General features: G+C 39.1%; 1 protein-coding gene and 1 long non-coding RNA gene across 2 annotated transcripts; both read right to left on the bottom strand.

Moving 5' to 3' along the window:
* Positions 1-462: 462 nt before the first annotated feature.
* LOC121146091 (rho GTPase-activating protein 20-like) lies at positions 463-14,305 on the bottom strand (the record flags this gene model as incomplete). The annotated part of the gene is made up of 8 exons (XM_040965376.1): positions 463-969; positions 2,864-3,050; positions 3,825-3,934; positions 6,959-7,155; positions 9,532-9,643; positions 10,256-10,445; positions 11,133-11,242; positions 14,228-14,305. Coding segments are annotated over 8 exons (1,116 nt in total), but the record flags the coding sequence as incomplete, so codon positions are not given.
* LOC121146184 lies at positions 8,344-10,280 on the bottom strand. Its single transcript, XR_005882158.1, has 3 exons — positions 10,256-10,280; positions 9,532-9,643; positions 8,344-8,571 (listed from the first exon to the last, which is right to left on the bottom strand). It is a non-coding gene; the product is annotated as an uncharacterized LOC121146184 (long non-coding RNA).
* Positions 14,306-15,204: the final 899 nt, after the last annotated feature.

The raw sequence follows: 15,204 nt of genomic DNA, 5'->3' as shown, positions 1-15,204 counted from the left end.
TTTACATTGTGAAAAGCATTTATTACATGAAAACAAGGCCGTTTTTCTCAATGATTCTAGTTCTGTTAAAACTTTTTCCATGCACACTGAAGGCCTGCAGCCCCAAGGGTCACTGAATGGAGCAGCAGAGGGGAGTGGAGAAGGAATAAAAAAGGAATATTGGAAGCTATTTTAGGGCATATTGATTATCTGTATAGTGAAGTTCAGGGCGTGTGTGATAAGGAGAATCCAAAGTATGATTATATTGTCATTGACAAAGCTTGTGTTGCTCAAAACAGTCTTCCCCCAAATATGAAAACTGTATACAAAAAAAAAGGTCTGAAATTCAAAATATTTCCATGAAAATAAGCTGAAATAGTATTGTTGGTCCAATTACCTGGACTCCTGAAACCCATGCAGAATAGTTAGGTTAAGTTCCTGATTTTGGCACAACCCAACCCCACACAATGTTTTCAATAGTGAAGGAAGTAAATGGGAGGTATCTCTCTCTTGAGCAATCTGTCTCTTAATAAATAATGTGTTACCTCATGCTTAAATTTCATTAATCTGTGTACTTTGTGAGGAACCCTTAAAAAGAAGGGTTCCACAAAACCTGTTGTAAAAATCGTAGGTCCTGTGTTGTACAATAGGATGCATCTTGAAGCAGTTAGAATTAGCATTTGCTTTCTGAAACCAGATGGCTCAGCTTCTCTTTTGTTTCACATCCATATGACACCATCCTGGGCCTGTGAGTGAGCTTGTGGACAAGGGCCTCAGCCTCAGTGCCCTTTGAACATGCCCTGGGCTCCAAGATAGCCCGAAGACCTGTCAGGGCACAGCAGCGTCATCAAGGGCAGTTCAATGGGTCATTATGATACCTGAGGTGTCCTGGACGTTGTCCTGATTTTCTATGTCTTCTCCCATGGGGGAACTCAGTTTGTGTCCAAAAATCCTTGTGTAGTTTTCAATTAAATATTGTACAAGTGTAACCTGTTACATGAAAGACAACAACAAAACATTTATCATTTTAAAATCATAATCTACATATAAATTGTGTAGCCCACAAAAGCATAACATTTAGAATTCCGAGAAAGATTGAAATTGACACAAAGATGTGAATTCATTTTCTGTATGGAATTTCCGTATGGAATGATGAGAAAATGTAGAAATTTGGGGCACAGACCTTTTCAAAAGACTAAAATCTTGACTTTTGCAACAAAACGGATACACAGAAATCACTGTTAGTAAAATAATCCAGATTTTTAAAAAGGCAAAAAACTCCATTTCCTCTAATCTCTGATACTTAACCTACATATACATATTTTTGCTTGTATGAGTAAACTTGACATCTTTTAATTTTTGCTTATAGCACTTTTCCATATTCCTGCTGAACAGTGATTCCTTTCTGTTTTTACTTGCTGAACTCTAATGGCACATTAAACCTTTCACTACAAAGTAATAAAAATGTTATCACAAAATTTCAAGATACAGGAAAGAAGACAAGGGAGGGAAAGATAAATTGAAGCATCTAATTTCTAACATTTTATCTGTGAACTATGCTAAATCTGTGTTTACTTCTAATCAATGCAATCACATCATCTGTGGATTAAGTTAGTTATTTTGACTTCAATGAATACACACTGATAGATCATTTTCAATGGATCTTCCTAAGTGAAGCCGCATATCCACATTATAAATTGTGAAGGATCCAGCAGAAACACACTCAGGATATTCACTTCTTAAGTAAAGTGGTGTCAGCCTGGCACGCAGGCAGGGCCTCAATGAACGCTTTCCATAAGAAAGGAGGCTGCTGGAGAGGAAATGTCTGCTTGGACTGCAGTCCCTCCTGTGTACTGCTCTGCCTAAGCCCTGCTTTGCTCAGAGCAGAGCAGAAGTCACAATTGGCCTGTTGGGATCCCATTAGCATGTTCTGGAATCTTTGCTTAATTAACCTTAACCTTGTTTTTCCAATCCCAATGCCTTTGTTCATGTCTATCACATCACGGTGCATATCTCTACCCAAGTATCACTCGAGGGAATTTCTTGTGCATGAGAAAGGCCGAGTGATGCCATGTATTCAGCACCCCACTGAGTCTTCCCCTGCTCTGAACTAGTACCCGCTGACTCCACCTGCTCTGAACTAGTAGCTGAGTCTTCACCTGCTCTTAACTAGTACCCACTGAGTCTTCCCCTGCTCTGAACTAGTACCCACTGAGTCTTCTCTTAACTAGTACCTGTTGAGTCTTCACCTGCTTGGAACTAGTACCCACTGAGTCCACTGCTCTTAACTAGTATCTGCTGTGTCCACCTGCTCTGAACTAGTACCCACTGAGTCTTCTCTTAACTAGTATCTGCTGTGTCCACCTGCTCTGAACTAGTACCCACTGAGTCTTCTCTTAACTAGTACCCACTGAGTCTTCACCTGCTCGGAACTAGTAGCCACTGAGTCATCACCTGCTCTTAACTAGTACCTGCTGAGTCCACTCCTCTTTACTAGTACCCGCAGAGTCCACTCCTTTTAACTAGTACCCACTGAGTCTTCACTTGCTCTTTACTAGTATCCACTGAGTCTTCACTTGCTCTTTACTAGTACCCACTGAGTCTTCACTTGCTCTTTACTAGTACCCACTGAGTCCACTGCTATTAACTAGTACCAGCTGAGTCCTGCCTTAACTAGTACCCACTGAGTCTTCACCTGCTATTAACCAGTACCCGCTGAGTCTTCACCTGCTCTTAACTGGTTGGATGATGGATGGTTGTATTCCTCTCTAGCAGTACTTCAAGTGTGCAACCATAAACTGGCTAGTAAGAATTAATGCACAAGATTTAAGATTCAAAGTAGAGACAGTGCTCCCCTTGGCATAAAAATGAGACACCTCATTACCTTCCTCTGCCATTCCATTCCTCTTCCTGAGCTACCTGAAATGGGTAGCCAAAGAAGGCTTGGAGTCAGGCACAGTGCCAAATCGAATGATGTCATCTTACTTAACGGTGAGTATGCAATCTTGTGTAAACATAAGAATAAGGATTCTAAGAGATGAAAATTCAGTTTGGGAAGCTGGTCTAAAAGCCTAAACACAGAAAAAGACACTCTTAGAACAAGAATTTTACTTAGGATATTGTACTCACATACAGCATGGAGCAGAATGCTTTGTGCATCATTGAAAAATCACAATGAAAATAATGAAGTATACCACTATGTCTTTAAAATATCCCCTGCAATATTTCTTTAATCCATTAAACCATGTGTTAAATTGAGCAAATATTAATAGATAATACAAGTATATTTAAAACATCCTGCATTTCAGAATTGCCAAACTGAGAGGTTGTTGATAATAACCCAAATTACATAGAATAGTCTCCTTTAGGTTTTTACCTAGTAGCATAACAGCACTGCCTTGAGGCAAACACTGCAAGGGTTAGGGTTAGGATTAGTTATCTTAGAGGCCCACTCAAGGTATGCGGTTGTATGAAAATGTGTCATTGAATTCAATTTCTGGCCACCAATAGACTAGTGTTCAGCAGTCTTTGACAATGCTACACAAAGAACACTGGCTAATCCTCCTGGATGCACATGGAATCAGGATTTCCTCTTTTGCCAGTACCCTATATTAAGGATGTGTACACAGGTAAGGCCTCCATGTTCATAATGTTAATGGTGCAGCATGAACTCAACGGCAGTAGCAAGGCCTCCCCCACATTGTAAACTCCTTGTATTTCTCTCAATGTAGTCCTTTGTCTGGGTCATGAGCTCAGTACTTAAAATGGAAAACATAGAAGCTTTTTAAAAAGAATGTTGGCTGCATTGTTGAGACTTGCCCAAGAGAATAGTTGTTAGGCATCACCTGCAAATGGTGGCAGTTCTGGCCTCGTTGTTCCCTTCATCCAAAGCATCAATGAATTCTTCATACAGGCTGGTTGTAAACAGGCTTCCAGGTATACTTTGAAGAAAATCCTTACAAAGATGGAAAAATATTGTTATTTGGCTAACCTAATGAGAAAAACTAATTGAAACACTCTATTATTTCACCATTTCTTCACAGTAAGCCAAATTCTGAGAACTTAGCTACTGCTGTCTTGATTCATAAATCAGAAGCATAGATGGATTTGATCAGATCAATGGTACTGTCATACGGTTGGGATCCGGAGTGCGCTGAGAATGAACGTGAAACCTCTTCCTATCACCTGGCACTTTTTATTTTAGTAAACTTATACAAACTGACAAGATCTGGGCGTGAATAATTCTTATTGTATTTATTCTCTGGACAAGTAATAAGCACATATGTTTTCCCTTATGTGCTTATCTGAAACATTGTTTCAGATTCTGGGAATTCAAGTCTTAGCTGCCAAGCTTTGGAATCAAAGGAACTGCCTATTCACACTCATGTGTACACTCACATAACACATGAAAACTGAATGAGTTTTTGAGTTGTGCATGCCCCTTTTGACAAAATTTTCATAATATCCTTATGATTCTTGTCTTCATATATAATTCTGTACTACTGCTAAGCAGAAGTTTCTTCCAAGTGTTATAAAAATGATATATTTAGTTATTCTCATTGGCTGCTACAGATACAATACCCATGAGAAAAAAATTTAATACTAATTGAGATATATCACAACTCTTATCATTATGTTTTGGTATATCGTGGCTGTTAAGCTTTCTGAGTAGTTTAAGGAAAATTAGCCTATATATATGACTGATGTACACCGATAATGCCAGGTATATGAGTGACGCACACTGATTATACCAGGTGTATGAGTGACAGACACTGTTACTACCAGGTGTATGAGTGACGCACACTGATTATAACAGGTATATGAGTGACACACACCGATAATACCAGGTATATGAGTGACGCACACTGATTATACCAGGTGTATGAGTGACATACACTGATTATACCAGGTGTATGAGTGACAGACACTGTTACTACCAGGTATATGAGTGACGTACACTGATACTACCAGGTGTATGAGTGATGCACACTGATTATAACAGGTATATGAGTGACACACACCGATAATACCAGGTATATGAGTGACGCACACTGATTATAACAGGTATACGAGTGACGGACACTGTTACTACCAGGTATATGAGTGACATACACCGATAATACCAGGTATATGAGTGACGGACACTGTTACTACCAGGTATATGACTGACATACACTGTTAATAACAGGCATGACTGACACACCTAATATATCAGGTGTATGACTGACATACACTGTTATTACCAAGTATATGAGTGACACACACTGTTAATACCAGGCATATGACTGACATACACTGTTAATAACAGGCATGACTGACACACCCCGATATACCAGGTGTATGACTGACACACACTGATAATACCAGGTATATGAGTGACGTACGTTGATAATACCATGAAATTCAACTCAAGTTTGAAAAAGGAAAACAAGGGTGTTTTCTTTTCTTTGTATAAGCACAAAGAGACGTCATATGTCATTGTTAATGTTATTTGTAATTGTCTCAACATAGAATTCTTATAACAGTATTTACAGCAGTAAATGTATCCAAGGAACTATTATGATTATAAACCTGTGACAGTTCACTCTAACATTTATTGAATTAGGCTTTGTCAAAGATGCAGTTAGGAGTAATGAGAATAGAGCAGTGAGCAACATCACTGGAACAACAGCCAGGAGCCCTGAGCAGTCTGCAGAAACAGAAGAACAATAAATTCCCTTCGGGACTAGGGAGAGCAGCTTTCTCTGGTCCTTGCTTAGTTCCAACTTTCGATCCCCACCATCTCCTGCAATGACTATCGCCCCAGAGCGCACCCCCCCCACGTGCCAAAAAAAAAAGTAAAACAAAACAAACAAACAAAAAATTAGAATAGAGACCAACAAGGAAAGCTTAGAACCATTCAGGAAATGGTTAGCAGGGACTCACACATACCTTACTAGGTAGGACACGAAAATAAGTTACTACTAACTAGAGTACTGCATACCCCTCCTAAAATTGTTCTGTGCCTCAACCGGTGACATATGCCCTGTTAAAGCTATAAGCCAGTTTGGACTAGCCTAAAATCTGCCAAGTTCAGTAAAAATTATGCTTCAATACAATAAACTGCTAAATACTAAAATGAAAATAGACACAAGACAGCTGAATAGTATCCTATAGCCATTTTAAGGTGGATAGAAGCCGGTTGTATATAAACTAAAATGGAAATGTTAATGAAGTAGTCACAGGATGTGGTTAAGAACCTGCATTTTCTAACATATCAGTCACTCAATACCATGTCAATTAACCCCATAATGTGGTAAACTGTTGTTGATGTTATGTTACGGCTTTTAATTGGTCGGAATGAGATTCTGCCAACTCTGCCTTTAGACCAGAGATAGTCTCCCCAAGAAACTGTTGAATTCATCTGGACAATAAGATGCTGGACTCTATGCATGGTACATGGTTGCAATGAAAGAAACAAGACTGGATTTGAACTGTGACACTGCAATAAGGTGGAATAATCCACTATGGGCGGGGCGGGGGGAGGGCAAAGGGAGGGGTTGGGGGAACCTCAGAGCCTATGAAACGATGTCATAAAATGAAATGCAATAATAAAAAAAAGACCACTTGGGAAGTGAACCAGCAGACAGAAAAAAAAAAAAAACCCATGGGGACAAGAAATTCAGTTTCTCATCCTAATGCCATCTTCAAAACCTGTTTTTGGTTGCGACGGTGGCACCCTCTATTTGTACACTACTGTCAAGTACCAAGATGGATTAATTCAGTTCTTTCTCATTTCTACCATTTCCTCTCACAGAAATATACCTGCATATTTGTGCTTTAACTTGATAATTTCCAAGTGAGTGGCTATCTGTAGTTTGTAACATGTTTTACAGAATCAATATTTTGGCCCCCTGCAGTTCTTGAGCAATCACAATTGAAGGAGACACATCATACTGACTTCAAAACTGTACCCAGATGACAATGGAATATTTCTTACCTTTAAAACAGTTGCCACCACATAGGGGGACTCACTTGTCCAGTCCACGTGTTCTCTAGAATTCAGTTTTTCTTTCAGGGCTCTATAGGCTTGGCCATTGACACGTGTTTTGAATATGCCCTCTGTATATTGGCCCTTTGAATCAATACAGGAAAACATATCCTGTATGTAAAATAAATGAAATAAATTTGTAGCATCTCATATTATCAGGAACATAGGGCAAGCACATCCCTATTACAACAAGGGAGCTAGACTACGCAGGGTTACAGATCTGGAAGGAATAAAAGGAAAACAAGCTTGAAATGTTCATTTTGGCATCTCTGAGTACATCTTGTATCCTTTACTCATACCTATTTACATTCCATATCCACACAATAAAATATCTCTGATGCTCGATTTTATAACATGTTCCCTTCCAGGGAATTTATACTTTTAAACCCAACTTCTCTGCTCTGAGTCCTCCATGGCGTCACCTCTCATCAGTTACCACATTTGCTCATTCATTCTGAATATCCCTGATGGTCTCCAAGTGTAGACATTTTTTTTGCTAAAACAATTTCCTCCTTGTACCCCACAAGAAGACTATATACCTTATTCCTGCACCTCTATAGTGTCAATTCTTTCTTGTAACAAATCTGAAGCCTGACTCCTTCTCCAAAGCCTTTTCTTATTATATTACCTTCTCACTGTGACAGAGGCAAGGACTATGATGATATTTACAAAGTACCTAACATGAGGAATTTTTACACATGGAGACTAAATTTCTGCATGTCAAGTGGTAAAAATGGAGAAACCATGGGAACTCCATAGATGCTACAACTGAATTCTAGTATTCTACTTTTCAGTATTAAATACCCACATATGTAGCTTTCCCTTGACAGGTTCTGTTAGAATGGAAGGATAGATATTCCATCAGATGAATTTTTATGTTGAAACACTTGAGAGAAAAGTGAGATCAGACTGAGGGGTGTTGAGTTGTGAGACAAAGTAGTCCAGCAGAGAACATGAAAGAAAATGTGAGATTCGCAGAGTTCTGCACAAGCCAAGAGGGGAAAGCGAGATGAAGTGGGCCCATTGATACTCAGACATTCAGATCCAATTAGTGTGTGAGGGGGTATGGGAGTCTTTCCTGAAATCAGCAACACAGTTTCTGTGGTTCTGTATTTCTATGCATTTTCCTTTACCACAGGGCAATAGATAAATCAGATTATTTTGCATTGAAAAGAGTGAAGAAAGTTTTTTAGCCACAGAAGGAGGTCATCCAGTGACTTTTTCATTTTTGAGACAAACATGGATAAATCTGTAGCTCAGAAATGCCAGGGTATAGAAGAGTACACTGAAACTTACTGAAATTGACTTTGGCAGCTGGCCCTTGGGACATATATCACGCAGGGGTGACCCAAACAGCGGTGCTTGTTTAGAAGTGGGCAAAGTAGGTGTTGGTGCCACCTTGTTGTGCTTGTTGCCAAAGACACGCTGAGCTAACCACTTTTTAATGGAATGTTTCTTTCGAGCAGGCTTCAGATGAGAATGTGAGGAAGAAGTGAGATGGTTAGATGTAGTGTTCAACTCATGGAATCCCATTCCCACGTTTTCTGGATGACTGCATGCTTCTGGAAATGGACAGGAAAAAATATCAATGAATCAGTCAATGTGAAGAAAGCTCTACAGACTAAAATCAGTTCAAAGTCCTGGGTGGAGTGAATGTGCTCTTCTCCCTGCCTTTCAGGAATTGGTATTGAAACCAGGAGTTGAACAGCCACGGTTTGTTGCACTGCATTAACAGGTGCTTAGTATGCCAATGTGCAGCCATCCTTATTATAACTGCAATCAGTAGGTTCATGGGTAAGTTTCCTAATCACATGCATTCATACTCCATCTCCTTCAAATCTTCCATCAAATTGAATTGAAATACCAGTTACGACTCAAAGACCTGGAGAGCTGCCATGTTGGCAGAGGGCCTGGATTAAGCCACTTCCTCGATTTCATCTAGCCCAATGTCATAAACTGCAGTCATTTTAGGTGTGACCCAGTAGCCTAGATCTCCATCCAAGTGCCTGTCTACTATTGTACTTCTTTCATGATTACTTACTTATGTATTGGAAGTGCAAAGTGAGACAGAGGAGAGAGGCAGAAAATAAGGACTACAGGCCCTCCCAGCTATTGAATCAATTTACCAATGGCTACTACAATGAGATTTAGCCAAATAAAGCAAGGCACAGGGAAATCCACCTTGATTTGATCTCCATCAGGTCTGGAAGATGCTGAAACACCTGCCTCACTTTCTGCTGGCTTACTATCCGTACTATGTCCCGGATGCTCTACTTCTGATCCAGTTCCCTGTTTATGTCCTGCAAAATTGGTGAGGGGCAACTCAACTCCTTGGGCCCCTGCACCCATCTAGGAGACATGGAATAAGATCCTGGCTCCTGGCTCTGGACCAGCCCGCTTCCAGCCATTACAGCCATTTGGGGAGTGTACTAGTGGATGGAAGAGCTTTTTATTCTTGTCTCTATAACTGTTTTTCAAATAAAAATCAAAAATATTTTTTTAAAAGAAATCAAGCCTGGTACCTGAAGCTTCTAGATTGTGGTCCATATGTGTTACGTTATCTCTGATGGTGGGGGTGAAGTCATCTCCAAAAATCTTGAAGCAGTGATCAAGCAAAAATTGTACAAAAGCAACCTATAAAACAAAGGGTAAAAGGGAGATGATGTACTTTTACATCTAGCATCATTATAAATCCCACTGCACATGTGAAACTTGGATCTAATGAGAAAGTGAAATTCAGAGACAAAAATTCAGAGTGGTCATAATGTATGTATGTCTGTTTTTACGGCCTTGGGAAAGGGCCGAGGCTCTGTATGGCATGCTGTGCACCATTAGGTAGCTGTGAGATCTTTGATTAGCTTTACATTCCAGTTGCAGAGATGAACCTGGCATCTCTCTGATTCATTATCAGAAGAAAAAGGCCCAATCATGTGTCCATATTCCTCAGGACAACCCAGATGCCCTGGTATTGTAACTGCTGAAATCACTTGCATGAAACAACTTTGCCTTGGAAAGAATATTGTCACAAGAGACCCAGCCTGGAATCCTGCTTTGTCCAATCTTAAGTCCAAATTCATTATATCATATCATCTTCCTCTCTCTATCTGATATTTGGAGTTTTGGTGGGAATGAGGTGAATCGTTGCTTCCAATGTCCAACCTGGGGCCTCATTCACCCCTAACTTAACGTCATGATCAAGGTGGAAAAACAACCCCCTATAGAAAAAAAAATGTAACACATCATTACTTTTTTCTTCCATTCTGTTCCTTTATCTAAGATGCTGGCAATTGGTGGTTGTAGAAGACTCGGGGTAATGCACCAAGCCAAGTTAGAACTTGTCATTTCCTTCGAGGGTGAATTCTGTGAAATCTTGCACAAACAGCGAAAGAGAGATTGCAGGAGATGAACGTTTGGCTTAGGCAGCTGTTGCAAAAGCCTGTTCACAGAAAATGTTAGCTCAGTACATTTTACTCACAGATTAATGGGAACATTCTATAAACCACTGATAAAAACAATGAAAACATTGCAAGATGTATCAAAATGTCTTCAAAATCGTTTCTCTCAATCCGCTAAATTTTGTGTTAAATGAGCACATGTTATTCATATGTAAATTAACAGAGGAAAACTTGAAATACCCTTGCATTTTAGACTGTGACCATCTGGAAACCCTACTAAATGAAAACAGAAATAGACTATAAAGAGATTCTCTCATTTATAAGTCACTAGCACAAGAATGATGCTCATGGCAAGAGATGAAAGGTTATCCAATATGCAAATGACACCAGCCTGGCATGACTGCTGAGCCAATGTTTCACTGGATTCACTACATCACTAGCAATGTCACACAAACATTCAGAGCTCATTTATCTTCTACAATCTAGCTTGAAACAAAGGATTTACCCTCTTCCAATGTCCTCTGTTAGGATGTGTACAAAGAAATAAGACCTGAGTGACAGTAACAAGGATTACCTCTCTAAACTGGCCTCTATGCCTGGCAAAATAAACACATTCGTGTGATTTAAATGGATTAAGCAATAAAATCACACCCAGCATGCTCTTTTTCTAAGACAATGGTGGTTGTATTTTCTCAACATGCTGAAGAGAATAATGATCACATTTTTACCTCAGAATCATGGCTATCTTGGCCTCCTCATTCCCTTCATCCAGAACGTCAATGAATTTCTCATATAGGTTGGCTGTGAGTACACTTCCAGGAATGTTTTGAAGTAAGTCCTTGTACAGATAAAATACACACAACACATATACACACATAAGTATTATTCCCATGGTAAGAGCATTCATCGCTCAGTCTCCTAAGAAAACAGTGCAGCAGTTTCGTACCCAGCTATTTCAGAACTGCCCATATGTGACCTACACAGACCTCAGTTAGCTTTCCACTGACTTTACCATCCAGAAGCATGGGATTGGATTTTCTCTGATGAAAATCTGCAGCATGAAAGCAGTTTGTGTGTGTGTGTGTGTGTGTGTGTGTGTGTGTGTGTAGCACTGACACTGAAAGTCTCCTCACATCATCTGACACTCCTTGTTTTCTGTGCAACTGAAGAAACTAGTACAAAGCGGCAAGATGGAACGATGCATCCTCCTTACTGCCGTTACTTTCTTGACATCAGAGGAAGCACACACACTGTGCCTAGTTATTTCCAGCCAGGCTGATTTAACGCTTAGAACTCATGCATGTTCTTAAATACAAAAATGAAGGCGTAGCCTTTGGCCTTGAGCTGTCTGTTCCAAGACAAAAACTCTTAAGTCTCAATCTTACTGTCTTTATAGAAAATCACCTCTTTTCATTTCATGCAAAAGTATCTTTTGTATATTATCAACTTTCCAATACTTAGGAACAAGTTCTTCTATGCAACCATTTTGGAGCCAGTACAATTCCCACAGAAAAACACACTTGTCACAATTGAGATATATCACCATTTCAGGTCCTAGACTGTCAGTGCTATCAGTAAGAATTTTGACTTGTGTCTTAAGTAATTGCTCATTTATGGTTCATGAACAATGTTAGAACCATGAACTAGAGCCCATGAATGTTCACAAAGTTTTTTCCTGTCTCTGTGACAGCATGAAAAGTTTTTGCATATCCCTGTTAATACGGTTTGCACAGTCTCAACCACAGAGCCCAGGAATGAATCTTCCTAACATTAACATGTTGAAGAAATACATCCAGACAACTACCATGATTATAACCCAGTGAGAGTATGCCCATGCTATTTTTTAATTAACCTGTAACTCATAAATATTACCAATTTTGACTTGCAAATGCATAGTAAACTTTAATATAGCCATCCAGATTTTTTAAAGCATAAGGTATCAATAATTTTCAAACCAAAATTAACTCTAAAATCAATGGAGTTCTTTACCAGAATAATTCCATAACTTATTCTAGTCATGCCAGTTAAATAAGAATTATGGTAGGTGGGAATCAGGCATAGAAATTGTCCCCAAATACTTCAATGCCTCTAATTTATAATAAAATGTTTTTATTCCTTTAATATTTAAGATATACTAGCAAATACATTTAGGAGTATAAGGATGGAGCAGGGAAGAGAATGGACATAATTACATTCTCTAACAGGTGACATTTGAGACATGGAGTCTTAAAGCTCTGACGGCTCTCAGATTCTGGCAGTCTGGGGGAACATTTGGCTAATGTGGACCAAACTCACGTGTGGTTGCATCCTGTCTTCTTACTGTTTTCCTGAACCCCGTGACACTGAACCACTGATGAGGTACCATAGTGTATATAGAACATACACACCAAAGCTATATTTGCTATTCTAATTGACAATTCAACTTAAACAAACTGTGATCCTGGTATACAGATTTTCTTCAGGGTACCAAGTCATTTCAATGCAGTGATATGTTTTGATTCCGATTGAAGTATTGTTAAATTGAAATATATTAAATGATATTCATTATCAAAATAGCATTATTGCTGGTAAAATACATTTAGCAGAATTTCATTCTGAATTTTAAGCAATATTACTTTAAAGAGGGTCCCTTTTTCTGCCTTGCCTCACCACTAATCATAATGTTCAACCAAGAAAACAGAGTATATAGTTCCACAGGAATATAAACAAGTGCTAAAAAACAATCAAAATCAAATCACAAAGCACCCATTTCATTCCTATATATGTTTCCTGTATTCTACATTAACTATAACCTATTTGAGAAACATGTGATATTTATATTTGAGGGACTGGCTCTCTTCATGACTAGAACAATTCCCTAGCTATTGGACAGGATATTATCAAGGCCCAGAATGCAAAGCCTCCAGAGGACTCTTCAGTGGCTGGAGAAAGCAGACGTCAAGAGCATACATTTCTGAGGACAGCATTCTATTACTGAGGAGCATTCAGTATGGTCAATTACAAATCTTTCGGAACTGGTGCTATTTACCCATGGAATTGGAGGATAGGAAGTCCATGTGCCTCAAGCTAATGAGATCTTCAGAAACATCTATTGGTTCACAGTTATCCTTCATTTTCAAAATAGATAAATTCAATTCTTCCAATTTTCTGCCACACATTCTTGTGAGTCAATACTATCTGAAAACATGTGACTTAGCTGTTTTATTTCCAAATGTATTTATTTTTACATTAAAATCACTGAATATTTAGACTCAAAATAATTGTCAATCACACCTTCTTTTGTAGTTTGATGCGCAAGTCAAGGCAGATGATGGAAGCGATTACTATACACTCATGGTGGAAAGTGGCAGTGTGGGCGCATTCTCAAGTAAAGAAGGACTCACACATTCTGAATGTGAAGGCATGAGGATGAGCCAGATGGAACGTGTGACGGCCACTGTTGGCATTTACTGGCTCACCTGGAGCATGTGTGTGCTTGCAGCAGTATACTTCTCTAGCAATATTGATCAAATGCTGCATGAAGGTTTGTGTCAGCGAGCTTAATTAAGTTTATGTGTATGTCAAAAACATACTGGCGAATATTATTAATGCTGGCATTTTTCATACAGTGCACTGAGGTGGAAGAAGGAGAGTGAAGTATCTGAATTCTAAGAAAGCAGATGCAATCCTCTGCTACTGAACAGCCTCTGGAGTGGCTGCATTCAATGTGCAGTTTGTGTCCTCTTTCTTGTTCCTCAGAATCTGAATCCATTTGGTCTTTAACGGCTTGAGACAACCTTGGTGGAAGCGATATGCCAATACACGGTACTAGTAATTTTCCTACCTTCAAGACGGTTGCCACCAAAACAGGGCATGTGGTTTCCCAATCGACATGCTCTCCAGAGTTTAATTTTTCCTTTAGGGCTAGACAGTCCACCCAGCTGGCACATTTGCTGAAGATTGCGTTTGTAACAGGACCCTTCTGATCAATTATGGAAAGCATATTCTATGGGTAAAATAAAAGCAATAATGTTACATGGCATCCCTTGTCCACAATCTCCGAGTACAACTGTTGTGACAGATAGTTAAAATATGTGAGGCTTTGGGTCTGAAACACAATCTAAAACCTTGAAATTTTCATTTTCACATTTCTGAATACATTTTGGAACACCAGGCATCCTTTACACACTTCACTTCCACAAAATAAAACAGCTTAAACACTTGTTTCCACAACATTGCTCTCCCATGACACTGCAAGTTTAAAATCCAAATTCTCTGCCTCAACACATCCTCTGTGTACTTTCATAGCAAACACTGATCACTGCCTCCATTCGTCACCTTTGCTAAGTGAATTTCCCATTCTTGTTCCCCATGGAAGGGCTACATATCTCACCCCTATCCTCCAGCTGTTCTCTTTTTAAACTACTCTTAATAGCTGTCACCTTCTTCAAGCCTTCTTTGATTGCATTTCCTGCTTGCCAGTTTTCAATTTTCTACTACTTTCTTCATTTCCAATGTAAAAAAAAAAAAAATGGGAATAAGCTTCAGAATAAGATAACCTGAGAAAATGCCCATAGATCAGGTTATTTATTTGGTGGCTGAAGACACAATAATTACTAAGGCTTTTTGGCATTCATTTACTGAGGTGTGAGTGATGATAGATACATATTGCCTGTGAAAGAGCCATAGTTAGCACAGATGTGCCATGTATCTAAACTGATGAGTTTCTTGATATTCGCACTTGGATTCTCTACATTGAGAGATGAGCTTCCAGGGACAATGGACACTCAGCAAATGTTACCACTGGAAAATTAATAATAA

This window comes from Ochotona curzoniae, unplaced genomic scaffold (assembly GCF_017591425.1).
Source record: "Ochotona curzoniae isolate NIBS_2020 unplaced genomic scaffold, NIBS_Ocur_1.0 scaffold_3890, whole genome shotgun sequence".
Taxonomy (NCBI): domain Eukaryota; kingdom Metazoa; phylum Chordata; class Mammalia; order Lagomorpha; family Ochotonidae; genus Ochotona; species Ochotona curzoniae.
The sequence above is the reverse complement of the archived record's forward strand: the minus strand, read 5'-3'. Positions and strand labels throughout refer to the sequence as shown.